General features: G+C 40.8%; 1 protein-coding gene across 1 annotated transcript; it reads right to left on the bottom strand.

Moving 5' to 3' along the window:
• Positions 1-1018: 1018 nt before the first annotated feature.
• On the bottom strand, positions 1019-25963 carry npr3 (natriuretic peptide receptor 3). Its single transcript, XM_006802523.3, has 8 exons — positions 24989-25963; positions 10345-10467; positions 8308-8483; positions 6505-6640; positions 4333-4427; positions 4111-4243; positions 3943-4027; positions 1019-3575 (listed from the first exon to the last, which is right to left on the bottom strand). The coding sequence occupies exons 1-8, from the start codon at positions 25644-25646 to the stop codon at positions 3464-3466; spliced, it is 1518 nt and encodes a 505-aa protein (XP_006802586.2). The 5' UTR covers positions 25647-25963; the 3' UTR covers positions 1019-3463.
• Between the last annotated feature and the right edge of the window lie 1362 nt (positions 25964-27325).

Raw genomic sequence — 27325 nt, forward strand, 5'->3', positions numbered from 1 at the left:
ATGCACATTCTCTGTCATATGGACCTGCATGAATAAACTTTCTGAATCCTTTATCATCTGCAACTGAAAATAGTTGTGGATGATTACTATACCTTTCTAATGTGACGTTGTTGTCCCTGCCTCTCTCTCTCTCCCTCCCGCTCTGTTCCTGTGCTACTGCGAGCCTTGTGCTTTCCCAGCGCAAAGCACAAGGCTCGCGTGCGGAGTGAAGCGGGAAAAAAGTGCGAGAGAGAGGGTGAGAGAAAGAAAAAAACCCACTTGCGTCGTTCACTTCAAACAGTTGTCTCTAAGAGCCGTTTCGTTCGCGACCGACACATCACTATTCCAAACAGGATGAAGGCCCTAGCATGAGTAGTGGTCAAAAGAAGGCAAAAAAGATATACTGCGGACAAACTGAGCCAATTCTGCTAAACCTGGTGTGCGGGGGGAAATTATCAATATGCTTTTTGTGACATTTTTGTTTGCTGGTGTGCCGTGTGATTTTCCTAATGTGAAATATGTGCCGTGTCTCCAAAAGGTTGGGAAACACTGGTCTAAACTGAATCAAAAGTAGAGGGAAAGAAAAGGAAAAGAAATAAGATCTCTTAAAAATATCATTAAACACAAAGCACTCAACTTGTTTTTTAATCACCTTTTAGCAGAAAACGTTCAATTTCTTTCTTTTTGCATTGTATGTTGTAGGTCCCATAGAATATTATTAAGAAATCCCCATGTGTTCATATGCATTTGCCATAAAACCTAATGACAAGTTCTGTTACGTCACTGGAATTTACTTCCATTTATATGCTGCTTATCTCGTTTCACTAAACAACAGTAAGTCACGTCTTGTCCTCTTCTTTGTCAAAGAAACATATTGTCAGTCGGTATGATATCAAATAGTTTTATAACTTTAAATTTACTATGAAATGTGACAAACCTGCTCCATCATTGTCTTGTATTATTTGGCCTTTGAATGCTCATAAAGAATTCAATATCACTTTTTATTCTCATTATTCATTATTTGCATGTTATTAAACAAAACAATGTTGATGACATTTCAGACAAACCAGAAGTTTAATGACGCAGGATAAACTGTATTCCTATCACAACGTATACTCTAATTAAAATAATATCAACATTAACACTGGCTTATAAACTCAAGAATTCCCTATGTTTGTATTATAAGTGATACTTGAGAAGTATTTGTAGGGTACAACTGAACTATTATTGTAGTAAAAGTATGCTTTAGAAATAATCATAACAAGAAAATACAAACTTATAAATTCAAAATTGAGAGAAATATGTAACATAATAGATGTTATAATTTACAAGAAATAATTTAAACACATCGCGTTCACTGTTCAGTCATCATAAACAACCACATGCCAGGAGTCATTATAATAATATTACACACAGATTAAAAAAAATAACCCAGTGCTTAAGAATAAAATTGTTTTTGTTTGTTTTTTATGAAATGATAAACAATAAATCAGTTGTTGCTGAAATGATTTTCCCCTGCGTACAACCTCAATAAGTAAGCTAACAACCTTATCTATAGATCTCTTTATTAAACAGCCTGTAGAAAGAGCTTATTTCTGTTACTAAAAACCACGACTGTACTAATATAAATAAATCACTAACTAATGAACGTCGCAACAATACGCCCTTAATAACAATAACTTACTTCTAATAACTTATTCTCCTTTGGCAAAAAACGTGGCCTTGGTGATCATGTGCTGTTGGGCTCCAGATTTGTGTTTACGGACATCAGTTCATTGAAAGTGAGACAAGAGTCAAAAACATCAGGTCGCCTTTCTCTTCTCTTTGCAATTTATTTACAGCCTCAAAGGCGATGTAGAGAGCACAGAGGAGAACAGCAGGGGTGCTGAAAGTAAGTAAATATGAGTAAAGTATTGTTTTTACTACTTTGGGTTGTGGGGCTGAGTGCAGTCTGTCATCTCACTTTCACATGTGTCTCTTTATGAACCAGGACAGTGTTTCAAAGGTAAGGACTCATGAAATGTCATGTACGAGACACAGACAGGAAGTGTGAAGTGATTCTCTGTAATTATGCTTTTATACACATCTTTACACAGAAAATATTGTTTACTGCTATATTAAAGTTTCATAAAGAACCAGTAATAAAAATGCAACGTAAAGTACACATCAGTAAAAATATCTTTAGTATCTTTTCAGGTGGTGAATTAATCATATGAGGAATTTTTAAAATAAAACTATTTAAAAGAAAACAATCATTAGAAATCATTAGAAAACTGATGGAGCATGATTTGTTTGGAGGCTACCAGGCTGCAGCAATGTTGTAATGAACTGAAAACCTTACAGTATCAGTAGCTCAAGATCAGTAGCTTCTCACCTATTGATATAGATCTGGGCTACGTCCACACGTACCCGGGTATTTTTGAAAACGCAGATTTTTCTATGCGTTTGCGCCTTTCGTCCACACGTAAACGGCGTTTTCGGTCACTGAAAACTGAGATTTCTAAAAACTCCGGCCAGGGTGGATATTTTTGAAAACTCCGTTTTTGCATTTACGTGTGGACGAGAAAAACTGAGAAAACTGAGAAAACGCAGCGTCAAAGATGTGCGCCTTTTGTGACGTCACACTGTGCGCCACGTTATTGTTTCGGTGAAATGAATTTCTACAATACTGTTACTGTTACTTGTTCTCTCTGCAGTGTTTAAATGCTTACATATACACACACAGTTACTGTCCCTCCACACATACGACTCGGTTCTGCTTCTATGCCCCAGCTTTGTTTACTTTTTCCCACCGAGGCTTCTAGACTTCTGATTGGCCAACATTTCTACAGGTTAGGAATATAGCGCCACCTGCTGCTTTGGCATGTTCCTACCAGCGTTTTCCTTCATTTCTGCCTTTACGTGTGGACAAGATTATTTTTTAAAACGAAAACGGAAAATCTCCGTTTTCAAAAATACCCGTGTACGTGTGGACGTAGCCGTAGTCTATACCCCTGTAGCTCTGTTATATCCTTAAAGTGTTAAGATGACATTTAGGTTTACTACACTTATACACTGTTTTTAAAACTGCAAGGTAGAAATAGATCTCAACAACTCTGCTAGTAGTGCATGCCAATATAGTGTTAAATATGCCGTCTGTTTTGAATTATTCACAGTTATTAGTTAGAATTGATGTGAATAATAATAATAATAATAATAATAATAATAATAATAATAATAATAATAATAATAAAAACAGATGCCTAGAAAAACCTCAAAGAACATTGTGGCCAAATATCATGAAACACCAATACAATCATTTACCTTTGTGTGGGGAAATCCAAGTGAGTGGTGCTTTGTGACTGTTACAGCTGTCCTGAGTTATAAGTCAAAACATCAAAGGACACAAACGAGTGTCTCATAATTAACACTGTGGGTCTACTGACAGCCACTGCAAAGTCTTTGGTCACATGTGCGATTCTCCATGGACTGTGTCAGCCTCTCATTATGCTGCTGAGAAGTTTGATCTAATGGAGTCTTCTCGTAGCTGACGATGCTTCCCAGAGTCACATTCTTCGCCGTGTGTGCGACGCTCAATGGTAATTCTGTAGTTTTTTCTGCACAAGAAGGATTCAAAATAAAGTAGAAAACAATGTCTTTCAATATGTTTGTTTTTTACTTTAATTCCTCTCTTTCACCATTAAATCCTACTCAGCAAAGTCATGGAGACCTCTGAAAGCAGGGCTAAAGTTAAAACGGTGTAACATGCAAAATAAATCAGGAAAATCTAATATGAAAGTCCTTCACTTGAGTGTTTGATGATGTGACTGCTGATAAACTCTGAAGTTTTCATTTCTTCCTAATTTCAGTAAGTAAAAGAGTTTTGAGTCAGTAAGGTTTCATTTGAGATATAATTCCTCAAGTGTTTTTATCCAAGGCAAAATTACACCAGAACACAGAAGAGCCGACTAAATAGTTTTTTACCTGAAAAAGTAGAACGCTACGAGGATCACGGCCCCCAGAACAGCTCCGACTATGACTCCAGTCAAAGCTGACACTCCTAGTCCACCTGTTTGGACGAGCACTCGTTAGTGAAAACAAACACTGCACCACAAATATTGTTCATCAGTGTCACACGTGTCATTAACATACATTTACAGGGTGTGTCTGATTTATCGGTTTTCTCAGGGTGGTCTTTATCCCCTCCTTTCAGAGTGAAATGCTCAGTGTTGAATGCTGGCAACAGCTGAAAAGTTCCATTTACACCAAAGTAATTGGCCACCACCTGTAAATGAGTCAAATTGTTGTTGTTATTAAGCTGCACAACACATTCCCAATACGAAGCCTGTTAGAGATCTTGGAGCTTCTTCTTACCTCATAGGTTCCTGCTTCAACATTTATCATGGTCATCAAAGAGAAATCTCCATTTCTGTCACCATTGGCATCTATGGACACTTGGCCAGCAATTCCTGCAACCCATTATGAAGCAGCATTATTTGACTACAATCCCAGAAATGTAGAGGGAAAGATACCTCACTACCTCACAGTGCATGAAAAGGTTTTTGTTTTGTTTTCCTTTTTGTCACGTTTACGTCTTTCAGATCACAAAATAAATTGTACTAAACAAAGATAACGATTTTAAATAATCTCTGCAGGAGTGACTAACCTACCAAAATTATTCCAAAGTGCATCGGCATCTCCTCCAGGAGGTCACAAAAGAGCCTAGAACAACATCTAAGGAACTGCAGGCCAGGTCAGAGTTCATTATTCAACAGAACACAGAGCAAAAATGGCATCCATGGGAGAGCTCCAAGGAGAAACCAAAACAACACAAAGGCTCATCTCACCAACAAGTATCCTGATGATCCCCAAGACGTTTGGGGAAATACTACGTGGACTGACAACCAATGTGCCCTCTAAGCTGCGCGCGTGCGCACTGCTGGCACTCTGTGCAGAAAAAAAATCTAACCTGAATTGAAATTAACATTAAAACTTCAACAATTCTGTTCTGCAGTGTTAGTCAGTGACTGGCTGCTCCTGTATGGGATCAGAACGATGCCACCTTATCCCATAGTCCAGCCAATCACGCGATTCACATTCGTATATACGCAGCTAATCAACGTCATTGACAGGCTATGACAGCGTCCTTATGTGCCGACACCGGTGTTTTAGCAAAGCGGCTGATGTGGAGTGAAGTTAATGACAACGTGTACAACCATTGGAGATGTGAGCAGGACAGACGAACAACTGACGGACAAAGTGTGGACTTTATACCAGTTTTTAAATTGTGTTGATCGGCCGTAAAACCAGAGTTATGATAAAATATCTGCAATGTTTGTTTTTCTTCCTGAATACTGTCGTTGTTTATATTTACTGCGGGAAGAAACGGTAAAAACTGCGTTTTATAAGGAAAACGCTCGAAAGCCTGTGAGCAAAGACAACCCCCCTCCCCCAGCCTTTCCTATTGGTGGAAAAATGCACCATGTGGACCAATTAAAAAACGATATGGCAACATGGCATTTAGTTGTTTAGGGAGGGGGAAGTTTTAGGAGTCACGGCGTGTTTGAGATGTGAGAGATTTGCGACGTTTAGCACAAATCTTGTGTAGTTGGTGTGTAGTTAGTGTGTAGTTAGTGTGTAGTTAGTGTGCAGTTAGTGTGTAGTGTAGTCAATAGTGTTGTTGTGTGTCAGAACAATGAGGCGACTGCTGAATGTTACAGGTGTTACAGCAGTGATACATCTGCTGCTGTCAGGCCTGCAGGTATCAGGCTGTTGTTCTCCTTCATCTCATAGTGGACAGAAATGATTTTTGGAGTGACACAAATAATTTGTGTGGCATCAGATTTGATGCAGAACAGCTGATTGTTCTGTAAATAGTTTGAAATGTTTGTTTAAAAAACGCCTTGGCTGCATTTTTAGGTAAACAGCTGCAAAAAACTTTGTTTGCATAACTCAGTTACTTTTTGAAGAAGTAACTATATCATTAATTGCCCAACATTGGTCATTGTTTACTGTATTTTGCAGACAGAGTTACAGACTCTCTCCCAGACCACAGACTCATAATACAAGTCAGAGCAAAAAAAACATAAAAAATAGTTGTGTTTTCAAAATTGGAGTTCAAGTTATTTTTACTTCCAATAGTGTTAACATGCTACATGTCATGAACAAGATTTTTAAATTTTCATTGTAAGTGGGCTAAAGCAGTTAATTAAAAGTCATCTAACATGAAGTTGGTTCAAAAACTGCTTCTCAGATTTGTTTGTTTTCTAGAGAGCAAATGATTTCACAGCGATCATTTTGCACAGTACCTGCAGAGTCATCAGTCACTGTATTTTCTGTACAATGGTATATTAATGTCAGCCTGATGTTTTTTACTCATTTGCATCAGTGGCATTTAAACGTTCATTCTTCATTGCTCTTGTTTTGTCGATGTGCAGATGTTGCTTTAGAGTTAAGCAAATATGAAGTCTACAAGTTTATATTTGATCATATACAAAATCACATCAGACTAAATTATGGTCACACAACACCATCTCGTGTGTTTACCTTCAAATGTTCTGTTCCACATACGTGAGGTGATCTCTGTCCCATTCTTCTTGCTGTACCCGTTTTTCATGGCTTCATGCAAGGCGATGGTATACAGTAACAGGGCATCGTGGAACCCCTCAACAAACATGTTGACCTGACATGAAACAAATTCATGAAGTGACTGCGCTGTTCACATAATCACGATGCTTTGTATGCATTTATCTTTTGAAGAACTGACAGATTATATTATCAGTTTACTCAATATGCAAATGGACTGATTCTTATATAGAGCTTCTCTCCCACAGTACTCAAAGCTTAATACAACACACAACATTCACACAGCACTTTCTTCTATGATTTTAAGTGCTTACTAAACTAACATTCATACTGCGATGGACACATCGGAGAGAAACTTAATGTCTTGCCTAACGATAGTTGACATGCAGACTAAGGGGAGCCAGGGATCGAACCACGAACCTTTTGATACAGCCACACAAAGAGACTAAGTGTAAGTTTCTTGATGCACAATCATCCAGGTAAGTACATCCCAAAAAGTTGATTCTGTTCATCTGCATCTGTTTTCAGTGGAAAAACGTTCCATCACTCATCCAAGGGACTTCTTCAGTGACTGAAACCAGCCCACTGAATGAACAGTGGACTCGTTTCATTCGTTGTGCAAATGTCCTATTTATAAGGTTGGAAACCTGCAGTCAGCTGAGACTAAAGAAGTCACCTGCATGAGTGTTGAAACGTTTCTCCTACTGAAAACATCCAATTATTTCTCTTGGTGGTTTTATTATGTAGTCTTAATCTAATTTTAGAACCTCTGTAAAGTATCCCACTTTAGGAATTTTCTGTAGTTTAACTTTTAAATAGCACTGCGATGTAAAACATGTTTCTGCTAGTCTCTGAAAGAAGTGGTACACACCATTGTATGAAATCTTGCTGCCCCTGGGGCTAAAACTGGAATTCTGGCTCCATAAGTGAGTTAATTCCCACTCCCATGATATCATGGTCCTTGGTCTTTGACCAAGTATCTTTAGTTTTATTCTGGACTTGTGTCTTAGAAAGTTATTAGATAATGAAGGTTCTAATTCTTAAATATGTTATTTTTTTCCTGCATGTGTTTGTTATTTATATTTCTTGATTTTTGTTGCTTTATTTTAGTTCCTCTTTTGTGTCCAGAGTGTCTCATCTCTGTGTTCCAGTCTCCAGTGTTGCTGATGGCCGACAATCAGCTGCAGAAAAGAACAAAGTTATAACAAACAAAGGTTGAAGTGAGAGTCCACTGCAGCCTGTCTGTACTGTTCATGTCGTATATTCTTTATGTGGCTTTTTTTTTTGTCATTTTTGGCTTAAAAAACAACACAATTTGTTTTTTTGACTTTTTCCCAATTTGAACTTCCCTAAAACCTCTGACATATATGGAAATAATGTTTGGGGTTTTACTCACCAGTTTGACGTACTTGGTCTGAGGGTTTCGTCTAATTGTTGGGGTTATCTGTATTATTGTAGGATCTTTACCTGGACGGGTTTTTGTTGTGGTTTGACACTATATAAATAAAACTGAATTGGAATAATCTTAACAGCAGTTTTAGTGTGAGCTAATATACTAAACTGCTATTTAACACTATTATTCTAACCCTGGAAAAGTCCTGTAAGGTTCCAGTTATCACACATGTTTTTTTAGTTCTGTTCACTTGACCCTCCAAAGTCACTGCCTAAACCACCAGATATGAGGCAAACATATCAGCATTTACGATTCAGTTTTCTTATCCTTACACTTCTTTGTTTTAGTCTGACATTGATAGACATACTTACATTTTCACAGTCGTTGCAGTCATGAAGCCCTACTTTTTCAAAAGGCATTTTCATTTCTAAGGAGAAGTTCTCAAACTCAGGCTTGACAGTTCTCAGAAGAGTCACAGTGTTCAGAGCGGCGTAGGCTTGCCTTGCATCGTTGTCGTATTCATCACCTCTCTTCCATGAGCCATTGCCTAGAATTTAAGTAAAAAAACCTACATTTACCAAATAATTTACGAATGTAATGCTTTGCTTGTTAGCATACATTTACATACAAACTCCATCAAATTGAACCTGTGAAGTAGAACTAAGAACTGCTGAGTCTTTCTTTAATCGTTTCACATCTACTGATGCCTCACAAAGAAGAGAACTTGTGCTAGATCAATAAAATTGAATTAAAGTGACCTAAAGCAGTCTGCAATTATTCTAATCTGCAATTATTCTAATTTGAATGAATTAAATGGGTAATGTCACTAATATCCATCCATCTATCCATTTTCTTCCACTAATCCAAGGCTGGGTCGCTTGGTCAGCGGCCTGAGCAGAGAAGCCCAGACCTCCCTCTTCCTGGCCACCTCCAGCTCGTCCGAGGGAACACCAAGGCATTCCCGGGCCAGCCAAGAGATATAATCTCTCCAGCCTGTCTTGGATCTCCCACAGGGCTTCCTCCTGTGAGACATGCCTGGACCACCTCAAACAGAAGGCACCCAGGAGGCATCCTTGTCAAATTACCAAACCACCTCAACTAGTTCCTTGTGATGTGGAGCAGCAGCGGCTCCTCACCCTCTCTAAGGGGAGGTAACTCGTCCCTTACCCGGAGCCTCACGAACGCAACGACCACTTCAGACTAAATGATGTTGTTTTTGTGCTTTTTATCACACATCAAGTTACTTTTTGCACAATGCTCAGTCTTTATGTAGTCCTGTGTTGATTGTCTGTTGTATGTAGCACCATGGCTTCGGAGGAACGCTTCACTGTGTACTGTACCACTGCACATGGTTTTACTGACAATAAAGCCACTTGACTTGAGTGGGCACTCCATCATTTTCCGTCTGAGGACCATGGCCTCAGATTGTAGGTGCTGATTCTCATTCCCTCACGTATCCACGAGAGGATAAAGAGCTGGACCAGTATTCTCTGACTGGAACAAAAACTGCATTGTTTCTCCTGTATCCGAGGTTCGACTAACAGACGTAATCTCCTTTCCAGCACTGTGACATAGACTTTCCCAGAGAGGCTGAAGAGTGTGATCACCGTATAGTTTCAGCACACCCTCCAGTCCGTCTTCTAAAAGATGGGAACCACCACCCTGGTCTGCCAGTCCAACGTACCACTCCTGATCGCCATCGTAGAGGTGTGTCAACCAAGACAGCTTTACAACATCCAGAGCCGTCAGGAACTCAGGGCGACTCTTATCCACCTGAGGAGCTCTGCCACCAAGGAGTTGTTTAACTGCCTCAGTGACCTCACTCCCGGTGATGGACGAGTCGACCCCCTCGTCCCCAGACTTTGCTTCCTCTACAGAAGACATGTCAGTGGTATTAAGGAGGTCCTCAAAGTATTCCTTCCACCGCCTGAATCCTCAGTTGAAGTCAGCAGTGCTCCACCAGCACTTGTACCCCTCCTGAGTCGCCTGAGTTTGCCAGAAACTCTTCAAGGCAGTCCACAAGTCTTTTTCCATTGCCTCTCCAAACTCCTCCCACACCTGAGTTTTTGGTTCAGTCAGTACCTGCCTCTGAAGTCCAACAGGCTAACCAAGCCCGATGGGACTCCTCCTTCAGCCCAATGGCTCCCTTCACCTTTGTCCACCTGGTTTGGCGGTTACCACCACGCGGGCACCAACCACCTTGCATCTTATTTTCCGCACACTTGGAAGGAGAGGTGCAATCTGCAACTTTACCTCTATTTTCCATTTAAACGTATACAGAAATGCACCGCCTTACTTAACTGGTACACACTTTAACAAACCTTGACAGACAATGCCAGTGCTTTCTAATAATTATTTACCTTAAATATGTATTTTAGACACATTTAAGGTAATGGATGTTAACTTACCATAAGAAGAGGAATTAAAGAGTTCAACATTAAAGAATATGCATTTGCCAGTTGTCATCTGTTGTTTGTGTGCAGCCAGCATGATCTCTCTTATTTTTTCTGCTCCCATGCACATAATCACCACTGCAGAGAAAACCAGACAGAGACAAGAAGTCATTTAATAGGCTCATCAGTTTATTTGGACACAATACGTTATGAAAAGTGAAAATTAATTTGGGTAAGCGTTAGTGTAATTTACATTAAAAGATAACCCAGGCTCCACAAATATAATAACAATTCAGTGAGATTCACAGTCGGGTGGGTGGTGTGGTTTTGCCACACTTTTTTTCACACAGTCATCAAATAATCGTAGTTCCTGACAGATTTTCATTCCAAGCACATCAGATATTGAATGCATGTAATTTACTGTGTAGCCAGTTACAATCGTTCTTGATGTGCAGGTTAGTGCTGCACAATAGCATCAAACCCCACACATGCCAGATGTCCTTCTTTTTTGAGGAGCATATCATGTTAATCAAATTCTAACACACATACCTCACATAGCTTCAAATGATGAAAAGAACCATCAAAGTGAAAACAGTAAGAAATTTACCACAAGCCTATCTCCAGCACAGCTGCTGATAATTATTACTGTAAGCATCAGGCCTGATGTGCACGTATACACGAGCGCTCTGTGGACTATTTCCAACAGTGTGTTGCTGGTTGCACAAAATGTAACCCGTGGATGTGTGGTGTGTAATCCTGGATGCACGTCACCCTGATTAGAGCCTGCAGATGGAGCAGATACTGGACCAGCTGCCGTCAGAGACAGCTGGCTAAAGCTAATCAGCTGATAGACTCCGTGCAGTGTGCTGCTTCTGGGCCACATTGGCACAATCAGTGCTGTTACTTAAACTGTATATTTTCAGTTTAATCAGTCATGTTAGTCAGACACCGTCCTCACATCTGATGGAACAGATAAACTTTTAACTTAATCAAGCTGTCTGTACAGACTGCATCATGACTCATATTTCATTTCAAAACGTGATTCGATCTTCAGGATGAAGAACTTTCTGATCCTGCTGGGCTGCTTGATGTCGCTGCACAACAGACTAAGCATTTAGGTACACACTACTGAACTGTGAGGAAAAGATTCATTACAGCAGCTTCTTCCATTTCTCAGTATTTGGTGTTCATATGCAGATGTGGACAGGGGCCAGCATGGTACCAGCTGAGCATGCCTGAGAACACATCCTAAAGAGGAAGGTGCTCAGAGGTATGTTGATCAGATACTGAACTGCACAGCTGACTCACATCAACGGAAACAATCAGGACTTCAAATTGTCTCCAGATGTACAAGCTCCCGTTTCTAAGATGGAGTTAATACACTACATAGTAAACCTATATTCCGTAACCTTTATATACTTAATATAATTTGTTGGTTTACCACCTCAACCACTGCCAAAGGCTTGGACTGTGGAACAACCAGGACAACACGCAACACATCAACTGCACATTTAAATAGTGCTTTTCTGCTCTTACTGAGCACTCGAAGCATTAAGAAGCTGTGTACCGATGAAACAAAGCTCGGTGCAGGTTCACTGTTCATTGGGTCTTTCTCAGGAACAACACTCCAAGACTCCTGCACTTAGGGACACACCTCACTTGCTTTTACTGTATGTAACTGTATCCACTGCCACTCATTATCATCATTCTTTCACAACCAAAGTAGTTGCATCGTGCAGACCATGACAATGCAGAGTTTATGTGAGTCCTACATTGTTTCACTTTTTATAAGAAGCACCAGCTGCTGTCTCCAAATTAAAAAAAAAACCCAAACAAACAGGAAGTGCCTGGTGGCCTGACACACTAATATGCCCTGAGAAAATATGTGTAACCATAACAAGCTGATTAGAGGACGTTTTAGTTTAAACACAACACAACTGTGTCTTTTTCCCTTTTGCTCTTTGGACAAAGCTGTGATGTCCGTGTTACAGGTAAGCACATGCTTTGGTAGACTGGTGCTGAAATGGGCCAAACGGCAGGTGTTCCTACTGATGGCTGTCCAAATGTGACGGGAAAAATTGTTGGAGATTTGATGCAGAGCCAAGATAAAATGACTAAAACTGATACTGGTATTATGCATTGTGTTATCCACCAGGAGGAGTCGTATATGTCAGTGCTAGAAATGACCACGCTACGTGTTTTACAGTTTGATTCACTGCAGGTCAGGATCAGTGCGGGATTTGTATTGTTCTCAAAAGAAGAAAGCTTTACACACATACAGTGTGGAGACATTATTGTAGCGTCTTTAACTTCAAATATAAAACGTCTTGATCCTGTTGTGACTTGGTGCTGTACAAACTGAACTGAGACATGCTCAGAAGATGCTGGTTCTCTTTGGATGCACTTTCATGTGTAACTTAATCTCAGAGAATAAGTTTAACAAATACAGATGCAGCTTCTTCTCATCTGTCTTTGTATTTGGACATCAGACATTAGTGCATTTGTTCAAGCTCCAAACAGAATTCTGGAGTTAAAGTTAAAGTGCAGAAAAAGTCACTAAACTATGAGTGAAACAGCAACAGCACTTTGTGTGCACACTTTATTCACACTTGTGGAATCCTGATTTAATATAAAATCAAATTATTTTACATTTGAGTTCAGAGACTCGTCTTCACTCCAACACGCTGGGACGAGTTACCAGAACCACGTAGTCGGTGTTTCTCGAATGCCTTTGAAGTAAAAACTGACCACTTTTCAAATTGTAATTGTAACATTTTTATTATTATTATTCAATTCAACAATGCAAAAATATTAATCAAATTAATAGAGTTCATATAAAGCACCTTGATTTGCACATTAATTGCAGGAATTTAAAGATAATCATCTGAAGAATTTAAGAAATCCATGTTAGTAGAGAGACTCCTCACTACTCTGTGGACCGCAGAGCCTTTTCTGTTTACTTTAAATATTTAATGATCAAAATGAATGAAGTGAGCCGAGGAGGAAAAAGCCAAATGTAACGAAGGATTTCGCTGGGTTGTATAAAAGGGTTTTTTCCCCTCTGGTGTCCCAGTGATTAAAAATAAATAAACCAACAAACACATGGCTGCACAAACAAGGCTTGCAATTGAAAAACAGTAACCCCAGCGCCCCTTCTAATAAGGAAGATTCAGAGTCTCGCTGGAACATTCCTCACAACTCTGTCACTTAAACACACCTCCTGAAATATCCCTTGAGTCAGTGGGACAAACTTCACCTCAGTACTGCCAGCACTGTAGCACCCTTTAATTACACTGGGCTCTACACACTACTGGCCCTGTATATGCTCTGCAAGCCATTCCACGGGCAGCGCTTGCAGCCAGCAATATTTCAAAACTTCTGGATTTTCCTTTTTGCTGGAGCGCTGATGCTCGTTACAAATGAACTCAGGAATGGGCCGGCACATGGAGCACTTACTGAGTGCCCACTCTGTTTCAGATGACCTGTTTTGCCTGTTAGCTTTCGAACTAAAACATAGTGAAAATTGTAATGCCATTTCCATAAAACAAGCAGTGATGTTGGATGTGCTTGTCAGACAGGTGAACGGGATAAGGAAAAGAAAGGACGGTGGAACATAAATATGTATATGTAGGTCAGTTAAACAGAGTCCTTAAGATACAGAAATCAACATTTATTTCCTCACTAACTGTTTCTCCTTATTATTATAGTCCTGGGGTACGTATCACTGTCTGAACCTTGCAGCCTGATTATCAAGTCACTTGTGGTCGCAGAGTCAAAGTGGATCTTGAGTCCTACAGGAGGCCGGGAGGAGGCCTGGAGGAGTTCTGTCCTTCATACAGATTCAGGACCAGAGTGCAGGTCTCACATGGACTAACAATGGAAATGAACCAATCACAAGAAAGGCGATTTTCAGTTTGTGTTAGAATCTTTATGATGTGATGCTACACAATCATCTATAACAAATCGTTTGGGCTTTTTGTTTGCATACGTTGGAAGAAGCACATAGTTTTGAATTATTGGAGATAAATTATCAAAATTTCAGGGGCGGGATCACGCCTCCAAACATTGTATTTTATATATATGACTCGCACCCCCCGCCCCAGTTCTACAAGCTGTTCGTTCGCGTTTTCGTGCCCCACCCATCTCTCATTAGTACACGGGGGGATCTGCCAGGCCCGGGAGCTGCCGCCAGTCCCTATCGAGGCCTTCAACCAACCGCAGCTCAATTCTTGATCAACCCTCTCAAGGCAGGCGTTGCTGATTTACAACAGTTAAAAACGAACAACCTGATTACCCCACATACATATTTTATGAGGTTTTTATCAGAAGTACCACTGCAGGACTTGGCTGTGCATTAGCAACAAAAGGTTTAATTTGAGCCTGAGAGGGCTAAGACATTCGCCTTTATATACTAAAACTAAGCTAAAACTAACCCTAACCCTACATCTTACATTGTCATTTTATTTGCATTTCAAACTGAGTATAAAACAATTAATTTCTTCAGTTATCAGGAAAATCAAACTAAAGGATCAAATTCCAAATATAATGGGCAAAGCTGACGACAGCCTGAAACTGAAGCTGATAAACATGTGATTCACTGCCTTTAATATTCATGGTTTAAAAGCATAAATGAACCTTTAGAAAAATAATATTACTGCTTCACGCTTCATTCAACATAGAAACATGACACCCAGCTTGACTTAAGGTTTTATTGTACAATATCAGCTCAACACGGTCTAAAGTAATAACCCAACATTTGGTTCTCAGTCAAACAGAGGAAACATATCAAATCTTTAAACTTTTACATTTGATGAAAATCTCATCTGTGTCTTATTTTTCAATGGCAACACATCTGAGAAAGCTGGAAGAGCATGAAGCAAACTGCATATGTCAACGTTTACCTGAAGTGGGTCTGAATCTAGTGTTGTATCCCACAGCCACAGCTCTATCCATAATGCAATTACAAACACACAGGCACTGCTTTTTCCAGACCTGGTGGAGAGAAACTGATGGCTGATGACATATTATTAGTTGCCTACGGTAACCTGAACATGTAAAGAGGAGCAGATGGTGCCCAGGAGGAGTATTAATGTCATGGTAGTGTTTGTACTTCTCACCACCGTTCCTAGAGGAACTGATGAGCTGATGAATTGAGACTGTAGTTAAGCTGTAACAGTGTATAGGTCATAAACCTTTGTACTCTAACAGTAAAGAAACATTGTTTCCTTATTGTGTAGATGGATAAAAAAACACATAGTTTATTATAGAAACAATGTAGAACCAGGTTTGCAGGCTTTGTTTTAGAAAACACCTGTTCAGTCTCACGTGATAAAATATCTAACCATGGCTATTAGCAACAAGAACAACAGGATACACCCAGAGTAAAGGCAGCGTTTAGCCTTTAGGATAATATTAGCATTAATCACATAATTTAACACTGATAATTAATGTTATTGGTTAATATGTGCTCTCCTAACCAGTTTCACATAAATGAAACTCCTGCAGGTTTGCTCACCACATTTACTGGTTTACAAATGTTCAGTCTATTGAGGCAAACGTAAGGCTATAGGAAGCAATACCTGTAGAGCAGGTATTGCTTCCTATAACGATGGCAGGTAAAGATGGATCATTTCTAAACTGCAACATGAAGTACAAGCTAACTTTGGACGATACGTAAACATGTTCCAAGCGAAAATCATCAGTTGCACATGCGCAGACTTTTTGATGGGCGGAGCAATGTAATCATGCATTCTTTTCTTGTTTGTTTCAGTATTAATATAGATACTTTTTGGATTATGTATGTATGTATTTATTTATTTGAGACGCGCCGAATCGCACAAAAAACTTAGCTTTATGTCAGAGATTTTTTTTTATGATCGTTGCAAGAGACATTTAGATTTTTTATTTATTTGTTGTTTGGTCGAGTGTGTCATACAAACACTGGAACGACCTGTGAACACGTTAGTGGGAAAAAAGAAGCCAGTTTCTGTCACAACGGGACTGAACAGACTCACGCGCAGGCTCTGAATAGAGACTCTTTATTTACAGCACCAGGTGATCTATTTACAAAGTGGGGAAGGACGGCTCTGGGGATCCACACACGAACGGGGGAAAAGACGCTGGAAGTCCACACACACACTCCTAACTTCACACTCCGTCCACGCCTCACGCTCCTCTTCACACTCCACAGAAAACACAAGGCTCCAAACTTCACTCACTTCACTGTGTTACCTGAACTTCGCTCAGGTAACACAGGGGTTGGTCCAGGGAAGTCTATTCACAGAGACACGGAAGGATCACTACGGGTAGATCGCTAAGAAAACACGAGAGTAAGCTGAGCTGGGTTTACACTGACGAGAGTCGGCAACGGTCCAGCGACGAGAAGCACGGTGCTGCCATCTTATAAAGGGACTGGAACACTGTCGGGTGATGAGCCACAGGTGTGTGATTGCGACCAGGTGTGTGAGCCAAAGGCAGGAGCCCACAGGTGAGCTCCACCCAGGCGGAGGGAGGAGGGAAAGAGAGGGAGGGAGAGAGCAGGAACAAAATCAAAACAAACACACATGTAGCCACACTGAGCCGACCGGGTAGAGCAGGGGTCGGCAACCTTTCTGATGATGAGTGCATCTAAAATCTCCTCAGAGGTCAGTGTGCCATATGATTGCATTATCAATAAATGTAATAACGCTCTACATGAACAGTTACTCACTATATAGATCAACTTTATAGATTATATGTGTTTGCAGATGTTGGCAGCTGTCAGCGAATAGTTATCAGCTATTTTGAAACAAAAAAAGACTTTTTCTCCATAACAGCAAATGAACTGTACAACAGAAAATACAAATGCTGTTTATGGTCTCCTCACAACAATGATAAGAAAAATAAACTGGGCCAATATGGCCTGTTTGTTAATACAGAGACACACATGTCTCCCACTCAGAGACACAGGTCTCCCAGTGTCCAGCGTTCAGACCTGAGGACTCATGTGAGAGAAATAAATGTAGAGCCAAATACTGTCAATAAGGCCTCTGCAATGTTCTGAAGACAGTTAAACTTGTCAGGTAGTGACGTCCAGCAGGTGAACATGCAGCTCCATGAACACACAGCTGTGGATTCCAGCTGCATCTGTAGTTCTGCAAACTTTGACCCCACAGAGTCGAGCTTTTCAGATCAATCAGCTGCATTTCGATGTTGCATTAACTGGCATTAACTCAGACAGTCAATGTGAGACAAAGCCAGCTGCTCATTAAAGCTTCTGGTTTGATCAGAAAAGAAAACATTGGTCCAAACACCTGAAAGTCCTGAAAACACCTTGTGAATTCTGTCTCGAGTCTGCGGATGTATCCGTGTATCTCCGTGGTGCTGATGCTGAGCGGAAAGCTCCTGAAGCTTTTGAAGTGTCAGAATGTGGAAAGCTAACATCATCCCTCTCACTGGTAGCTAAGTTATTTTTAGCCAATTACAAGTTGAATCTGGTAGTTGGGGTTGTCAGCTAAGATACCATCATTAAGAAGCAGCACGACTAATGTGTCTATGCGAGCTGATTTGCCATGTGCACCACTGGCCATTTATTTTTTAATGCACCTTCTCAGATTAATTCACTGCGTGTCATGCCCAGGGCTGGACTGGGACAAAACATCAGATAATTATTTATTAACAGCGAGACATTTTAAATGAGAATAGAAAAGAAAAGTATTTCTTTGTGCCCCCCTCTCCCTGTTAATGCCCTACCTGCCCCCTGGCAAAACTTTGCTAGACCCGCCCCTGCACAGTTACCAGCTGTCAGCTACTTAGAAAAGGATGCTGGTGTTATTTGTCTCTCAGAAACAGTTCATAACTTCAACTCATTCATGTCACCTAAAAGGTAAATTTTATGAATAAAATAAAGTTCACTATCAGTAACATCATAGCAGCCGAACAGCTGTATAGAAACTCCGTCATGCTAGCTAGCACGCAGTACGAAAAAGTCAGCACAAGGAAAATAAACTCCACCTAAACTTGGTTTATATCTGACCCAGATAGACTGCAGGTCATAACTTCTTACCTGAAGTTCAGTTCACCGCCTCGGGTCTCTGCTCCTCCTGCCTCCCCTTCCCTCATCCACCTGCTGGCCTCTGTGGAAGCTCCACCATAGCCACCAACAAACAACTGAGTTATTTTTACACACCGACCAGCATCTGGACAATCCACCACCTTTCACTGTTTATTCCATTACAAAAGAAAAAAAAAAAAATCATCAGCCCATAAAATCGAAAAATCACCATCGGCCCACCGAGCAAATGCCCGGTATCCCGATGGCCAGTCCAGCTATGGTCGTGCCGTTTGTTAACCCTTCGTGTGCCAACTGTGGCACGTGTGCCCAGGGTTGCCGACCCCGGGGTAGACACAGGGACCCTGACAGTTTGTCTTTGTTTCCATCCCCATTATTGAGGTTTTTATTTATATATAATGCTTTTTTTTTCTAAACATAGGCTGCTGCTGTTCTTTCTTTCTGTTATGAGTCTGAGTAAATGAATCTCTGCATTTGGGCACACTCTGAGGAGGAGGCTGTTAAAAAGTTTATTTACTTCTGTTGACTGCTTCTGTTAGCTTCAACCAACATTATTAGCAAACTTACTCATGGACAAATAAATAAATAAATAGCTCTTGTAAAAACTATCAACGATAGGGCGGCCTATCGTCGATATATTCGCCCAATCACCCAACAACCTTAGTGCAAGCACATCACAAGATATTGTGAAATATCTACAGCCTGAATCTCATACATTCTACCAGAGCCTGAGGTTATGGTTATGGTGTGGAATATACGCCTGGAACATGTGTTACCGCGGGAGTGTCATTCTAATCCATTTCATCCACAATCCGGCAGGTAGCATAGGAACGTGGAAGGTCACCTTTCGCGTTCCCATTGAATGCCTCGGGACGTAACAAATTGTCGGTATATTACGTGTCGGGAGTGAGAACGGGCTGAGGTCATGACCTACCTCCACCAGCTGAGCCAAGGCAGCATGGATGCATGCTTTCATGTCGTTCAATCATGCTCCAAATGTTGCAACAGAATTTGAGACCAGACGATATTTCTTCGGTCATCTAACGGTCTTCTAGCTAATGGAAGCACCTGTCATCATATTACCTGATATGGGGGACAGGTAACATCTGAAAATAACACTAACTCTATTTTGACCGATTTCATCAAAATGTACTAATTGGCTTTCATGAATAATAAAATGGGATTACCTGTGAGACAGCTTTACACCTTGACTCTTACTGCTGAGCCGTACTGCAGAATGTATTCTGATCAAAATAAGAACGGTCTGTTCTGAAAAGCACATCAAGCGTTGGTATGTTGCTCCAAAACCTGTTTATGTTGTTCTCCATTAAAAGTTAAAGTAAATTCACAACAAAAGCAGATTAAAGGTTAGTAGAGGATAAACCGACCTTTATAAATATGGGTCTTTATAAATATAGTAAAGGAACACAAAACTCAAAATACCACAACACAAGAATCTGATTCTGTGGCTTTTCCAAGTAGAGGCATGGATGTGAGGTGGTTGTAGCTTAGGAGGTAGAGCAGGTCATCTATGAAGTAGAACATTGGTGATTTAATCCCTGGCTGCTACAGTCAGCATACCCAATGTCTTTGAGCAAGATCCTATCCCCAAGTTTCTCTCCAGTCCATCCAGAGAGGGATGTTGGAAAGTAAACCCTTAACCATAGAAAAACCTCATGAATGTGTGAAAGAGATATGTTGTATAAAGTGTTTTGAGTGCTCAGAACCAGCCATTTACCATTTACCAGAACTACAGATAAGAAGCTAATGACTCGGCAACTCCCTTTGAGTAAGAACTTTGCACTGGGGAGAACGAGCACCTTTTAGAGCATCTCTGTCAAAACAGGCCTCAGTGAGGACAGGCATTTGACATTTGAAAAGTTGCAGCATCAAACGAGAAAGCAGAGAGATAAGCACAGAGAGTCTAACCACTAACAGCAGAAAGCACAAAGCACACACAAAAGTCTGTAGCAGCTGAGGTCTTAATGCATCGATCATCCAGGTCAGGATATCCCAAAACTGGACGTGGTGTTTTCACAAAATGCTTTTCAGTAATGATGGGAAGTCCCCCAGCAGCCGGAGCTTATATCAGAATAAGTAAGTTCAAAGTCACCATCACTCAAAAGGAAAGACTGATTTTTAAAGTAGATGACTATCTCCTGGACACCTAAAGGCTTTGAATCCCATTCTATTTTTGGAAACTGCGAGAAATGCAGGACAGTATGAGGTCTTTAAGATATAACTGACCTGATCATTCAGGAAGAATGCATCTTCCTGGATTTTAAATTTAATTTGAGAGTAAGTCAGTAAAGAGAAGCTCATATGGGAGAAATATGAGCTTTCTTTTTAGTTCCTGTTAATATTCTCCCTGCTCTGCTATTATAAAATGGCAATACTACCTTATTATTATTAAGGAGTTCCTATTACTGAATGGTCCTATTAACGATTGTCATTGGCTTCACTCTGAGAGTCACCACTAAGCAGCATATTAATGATGCTACATTTGTGCACATTAATTGATACAATGTGGTCAAATGTCTGTTGTGATCAGTGCTGGGGTCGTCATGTGTTACACACATTACACAACACTGTTCTTCAAAGTTATGCAGTGTGTTACTTAATTACTACCAGGAGAAAATAATTAATTGTGCTGCTTGTTATAATAGTGTTGCATTTCTCCATAAATGGTAAATGGTAAATGGTAAATGGCCTGTATTTGTATAGCGCTTTTACTAGTCCCCCCTAGGGACCCCAAAGCGCTTTTACACGTCCAGTCATCCACCCATTCACTCTCACATTCACACACTGGTGGAGGCAGCTACAGTTGTAGCCACAGCTGCCCTGGGGCAGACTGACAGAAGCGAGGCTGCCATATCGCGCCATCGGCCCTTCTGGCCAACACCAGTAGGCGGTAGGTGAAGTGTCTTGCCCAAGGACACAACGACCGAGACTGTCCGAGCCGGGGCTCGAACCGGCAACCTTCCGATTACAAGGCGAACTCCCAACTCTTGAGCCACGATCGCATAAGATGACCTGAAACACATTAAATCCAAGGCTACAGTCCTACACAACAGCCCTGCCCTAATGAGGACACACACGTGATTTTTCTCTCAGTATTTAGGTACAAACACAAAGCTGAAAACACAAAGCAAAGATGAAAATCAGAACAAACTTGTGACTCTACCTTAGAAAGAAGAACAGGTCGAAACAGAGGCTGCAGTCCAACTGCTCACCTGTTTGTTACCTGTTGAAGTTCAGGCTGCTGGGGTAGCATTCGCCCACTCTAACATCACTTGGCTAGCTTAGCATTAGCATGGCGTCTGTGCAGATAGATGCAGCTTGCACTTTACCGTCGCGTTCTCGTCCTTTTATGTAGTAAAAGTAACGTCCATGTCCATGTTTTACACTGAAGTAGTTTAATGTATAATATGCAACAGTCCATGTTTGTGGGCATTTCTGTTCTTCTGAACTCTCCATACAGAGTTTTGTGTAAAAACTGATCATTTCCTACAAACGTGGCTGTGACATCATAACAGATGAGAGTAGCAACTGAGTGCCAGCACGGGAAAAAGCTGTCACAGCATCATCAGAAAGGATGCCTCTCACTGGAAGCTAGTTAGGAAAGATTTACATTTCTTAGAAAAACCTGCTGTGTTCACATTGGTTATTGATGTTTTTGTGTAGCCACACATGAAACATGGAGGAGCGTTCAGCTCTGCCCACTGCTCGGCTGTTGAATCAAACTCACGTCTTGCTATCAAGTGCACTTAGCCTCTCGTCACCATTTAAAGTTTATCACAGGCAACTCTTCATGACACCAGCGCAGCCGCGACTCTGACATGGTTCCACTTCCTCAGGGTCATGACCACAGCAGCGGTGCCAACAACCTGCTTATCAGTATCTTAGCCTCGCGCTTTGAGCACATATCACATGGGTTCAAATGTGTTGAGTCCCTGGCTTGATTACTGGGTGGCCCTATGATTTGCCGCGTTTCATTACCATGCTTTATTTACCAACAGTAATCCCACTGGTTTAAATGGTTTTGGCTTACTTTACTTTCCATTGGCAGTTTTTAATGGCTCCATGCAAAAACACCTCTGGACACACTCGCAGAGAAGAAGCGACACAGTGATGAGCAGTGAAACACAGTGATACAGCAGCAAACAGAGCGATCGTGTAGAAATGACAGCACACACGATGCTAGTTGGCTGGTGTGGTTTGAGGTGAGTTGGAAATGTTCCTGGAGAGGAGAAGGAGTCCAGATTGTGAAGTGAGAAGCAACAGAACCATTAGACACGAGATGATGGACCATGCAGACAGCATGCAGGATGTTATGTAAGTCTGTCTAAGCAGTGGGCGGGGTGAGGACAAACAAATACACACATGCCTATCACCACTGATAGCTTGTGCTGCACGAGGGATGTTTGCTTGGATCTGAAAAGGAACAGGCTGAAAAATCATGTTTTCAGAGCTGTGAGGGATCACTGCAGAAGCAGCAGAGTTATATCTGCTTCTCTCAGTTACAGGACAGCTTCCTTCTGTATTCATCTTAATTTTCTACAAACACCAGAGGTCTTTAAAAATCTGGGATTATGATTGGATACATTATTATAGATGTTCTATTATTTACTGTAGATAGTGCCATGCAAAAGTATTCGACCTCTTTCTGATTCCTTAGTTTGTTGCATATTTATCACACATGACTCAGATGAAACAAATTTTAATAAGATAACATTGTTGGTTTTTAATAATGATTTAACTGTAAGATTAAACATATCAGATGGACTTTGAATAGGCCACTAAAAAACCTGTTTCTGAAAAACTATTCAGAGGAAGAGACTCTGTGTGTGCTGCTGCAGGACATGAGTGAGCAAACTGTCCTAGAATTCATGGTTCCACTAATTACATCCAGATCCTGAAGCATGAAAGCAACCCCCGACCATCACACCACCCTGTTGGACTGTTGGTGTGATGTTCCTGTTATGAAATGCTGTCTTAGTCTTACATCAGCAGTGATGTCCACAGACTATTTCCTCCAAAAATAATCAAACATCATCGTGAGATGAGCCGGCGTTTCTCCTGGAAACCGCCCGTCGGTGCCGTTTCGCCGTCTCTTTCTTATTGTTGAATCACAAGCTTTGACATTAAAGGGGTGTGGCTAAGGAAATTAATAATAATAATGGATTGGATTTATATAGCGCTTTTCAAGGCACCCAAAGCGCTTTACAATTCCACTATTCATTCACTCTCACATTCACACACTGGTGGAGGCAGCTACAGGTGTAGCCACAGCTGCCTTTAACAAATTGGGGCATAGGGCTGTTCGATATAACGATATATATCGGATGACGATATAAAAATTAATTATAAAAACGATTGTTTATTTTCCACATAAACCTTTCACAATAAAGCTCAAGATCCTGTTGAGACTTTTCAAAATAAACTGAATCACGTTCAAGATTATTTACAGATGAGAAGTAAAAAAGACGCCAGGTGCTAAAAAATAAACCTTAGACTCAAACGTTAGAACAGGCTTTTCCCCGCAGCACGCCGTGTAATAAATACTCACAAAGAAATGGCGGCGTTACAACTTATGTCTAAAAATGTATCGTTTCATGCATCGGTATGATAGATACACGAGATCCAGATACACGACGCGCAGCTGGAAACACTTTAGCTGCCCGAGATTCACAGAATTTACAGAAAATGTTACATGTTTGTGATTTATATCGTTATCGGACGATAGATGTCTTATATCGAGATATGAGATTTTGGTCATATCGCACAGCCCTATTGGGGCAATTACTTTTTTTAATACACAGGACCAGGTGGGTTTTTTAAATCATCATTTAAAAACTGCATTTTAAATTTGTCTAATATTAAATTTATTTGATGATCTGAAACATGAAAGTTTGAGAAATGTGCAAAAAAGTGAAAATGCTTTTCACTGTATTGTCTAGTATCATTTCTGAAGCACTGCCTTTTGTTATGTGAATAGTGTAGCAAGAGAACAGTACAGAACAGTGAATAAGAGGAAACATCTCTCACAGCTTCAGGTTGCTTATTGTGTCTGATAAAACATGTAGTTGATTCAATGAGCTGTCAGTTTATCCCTGTGCATGAGCAGATCTGCTGCTTTTGGTAATATTTATTGCGTGTACTGAGAGGCTGCTGTGGAGGAGATTAAAAGAGCCACAAGACTGATAAGACTGCTGAAGCTGAAGCTGAAACGTGAAACGTGAAACTTGTTAATGTACAGACTGTGAACACTAGTGTGACAGTGCAGGTATATACTTGTACTTGCATTTTCTGGCAGTGGCTAATTTAGCCCATTACGATTGTTCAGTTCACTGAAATCTGCTGTAGTAGGACTATGAGTGCATGTGCAAACTGACATGTCACATGAATGCAGGCTTGTGAAGGGCACATCAGTGTAGGGCTCATTTGTTTCATCAACTGAAACTCGCTGGCTTTCATACAGAACACAAACAACACCAAGCTGTGAATGATGGTTCGCTGTCAGCCAAACCAGTGACGATGAGTCAAGACTTATTTCAGCTGTCATTAAGCGCACACCGTCTGATTAAAGAGTAAGGGAAGCTGCTTTACCTTCCATGTCATTGATGCTTCGCAGCAGCTCGTCAGTGTCCAGCGGTTTGTCATCAGTTAACACGTAGCTTTCAATGTTATAGTTGCTCATCAGATGGTATACTCCTTCTAACGTGAAGTAACAGTTCCGCTGCTCCCGGTCGTCCTCGAAGACCAGCAGAGCGCTCTTCCAGGAGAAGTGTTCAAACATCGCCGTGAAAGTCTCTGCCATTTTCACGTACGGCGGGGCGATGCGAGTCAGGTGGGAGTATTCTTTGTTCTTGTTCGCGAAACCTGTGGCCAGGGCACCTGCCGAGATCACCGGGATGTTCCAGTGGGACGCCAGCCTTACCACTGCCGCAGCCTCGTACTCGCACACGGGACCCAGGATCAGGTCGGGCTTCTGTCCGCAGGACCTGTCCGCTAATGTGAAGAAAGCATCATAGAGGCAGTCGGAGTTTTCAAACTGGATGTTGAAGTTGAACCCGGAGTACTGACCCCCGTCTGCCTTCAGCCTCTTTTGCGCGTAACGGATCGCCGGTGCGACTCGTTCATATGAAAAAAGATAAGAATTATTTTGTGGCAAAAATACCAAAACATCTAAGTCCTCGGTGGTGTTTGTCATAACTGGGCTCAGGGCTACCAAGAAATAGACACATAGTGTTCTCAAATGTGGCATGGTAGCACTTCCTCTTCAAGACAGACAGCCAAAGACTTTTAGAGAAATATTCTTCCAATGTTCCTTCCCTCAAGTTGGCTCTCGGCAGCGCACATAGAGCTGCAAACAGAAAGCCCTCTGTCGTTAGTAAATGCCTTAATACTAAATAACTGTATTTGTCTTTTGGAGAAGCCAATCTACCAGAATGGGTGTGTTTTATTCTGCATTTAGAGTCGCTTCCCAAGCTCCTGAACCTGTTCAAACTATTTTCTCAACAGTTGATCGTGCCAGGCTCGGAAATTCTTCCAGCTCAGTCAACAGCCATCATACACGCTGGCTCCGGCCTGGAGTTTAGAAGCGTCTTTTCAGGATTATTCATGCGTCATCGGAGCGCTGCCCACCTCCTTCTTAAAGCTACACCGCTCCCGAGCGCACAATGAGCCACTTCAACGTAGCGTGACTTAATGCGCTCCAGTTAATGCAGATGACGCTCTTTACTTTTTGTTGATCCATCTGTGACACAGCTATAGATCATTTATTTAGACAGGGTTTAATTAACAACAACACAAGCCAAACTGCAGGTGTGCATGGACTCTGCAGTAACCAACATCTCTGTATAGACATTTTCAGCATTAGTAGCAAATAAGTCGAAAGACTGGTGGGAAAATGTGACCAAAAATTTAAATTGTGATGTTGATGGTATACAAACGATTTCAATGAAGTTCTTTATTTTTTTAAACCTTGGGAGTGAACTGGCAAATAAATCATTTTAAGCTCAGCAGTGCATGCTGACACTGCTGACAGGCCTCTGGCAAAAACACCATAAACAACAGTATAAACGACATATTACAAGTCATGTCTGTGAGAAACAGGAAGAAACCCAGCAAAGATCTGAGAGATGCATCTGACCCTCCAGTGGATCCATCTAACGTCACTGAGGCCTCATCAGAAATGGTCCCAGTCAAGTTTTAGTCTCATAAATCAGTCACTGTGACCTATGGTGCAACACAGAAAAACACCAATCTCTGGGATGTAAAGTTCCTATACTGTAAGCTACTGTCAAATGTCCCCCATCACAGAAGTACATCCGTTTTAGCAACCTTTCTGAGAATATTCATTCAAGTTGTGGAACTGGATAAATGTGTAAAGTGCAGTAAACGTGTTCATACGAAAAAAAAAAAAAAAGAAATGGTCCCAGTCAAAGTGTGGTTGTCAAGAAGCCATTGATGCAGGGAGGAAAGGCTGAGGTGTGCCAAATTACTGCAGAGCAAGAAAAAACCAGATAAGGACAAACATAAAGCAGAGATGTGTTTCTGTCAGAGGGGTTAATGTGTGGAAGAGTTATGACCGTGATTTAAAAAGGTGTAGTTCATTTTCCTTGTTTAAAAATAGAGTATTAGAAAAATATATAAATCAAGAAAAGAGCCATAATAATAACACTGAAACTCTTGGTTGTTTTGCTTTGATTATTGTTATGAAATGTAATTTATTATCTAAGTTTTTTGTTTTGATTTTTGTTTGTTTTACTCTTGTGCTTCGAGCCCTGTGTTAGCTGCGCGCTAAATGAGCTTTTGTTAAAAGGCTTGGCGTAATAAGCATCCTTTGATTAGCCTTGCCTCGTGCGTTCATGCTTTGTGGTAGATCTTAATTCTGTATTCATTGAGCTATTTGAATGCTAATCAAATAAAAATACATTTTAA

Source organism: Neolamprologus brichardi, chromosome 12, assembly GCF_056152115.1.
Source record: "Neolamprologus brichardi isolate AB-2024 chromosome 12, ASM5615211v1, whole genome shotgun sequence".
In the NCBI taxonomy this organism is placed as follows: Eukaryota; Metazoa; Chordata; class Actinopteri; order Cichliformes; family Cichlidae; genus Neolamprologus; species Neolamprologus brichardi.

Coding starts and splice junctions, on each gene's coding strand:
- npr3 (XM_006802523.3), bottom strand. CDS start 25,646: ATGCCACATTTGAGAACACTATGTGTCTATTTCTTGGTAGCCCTGAGC. Junction 8,484..10,344: donor CTTTAATTCCTCTTCTTATG/GTAAGTTAACAT, acceptor CTTAAATTCTAG/GCAATGGCTCATGGAAGAGA. Junction 4,428..6,504: donor GTGGAACAGAACATTTGAAG/GTAAACACACGA, acceptor AATGGGTTGCAG/GAATTGCTGGCCAAGTGTCC.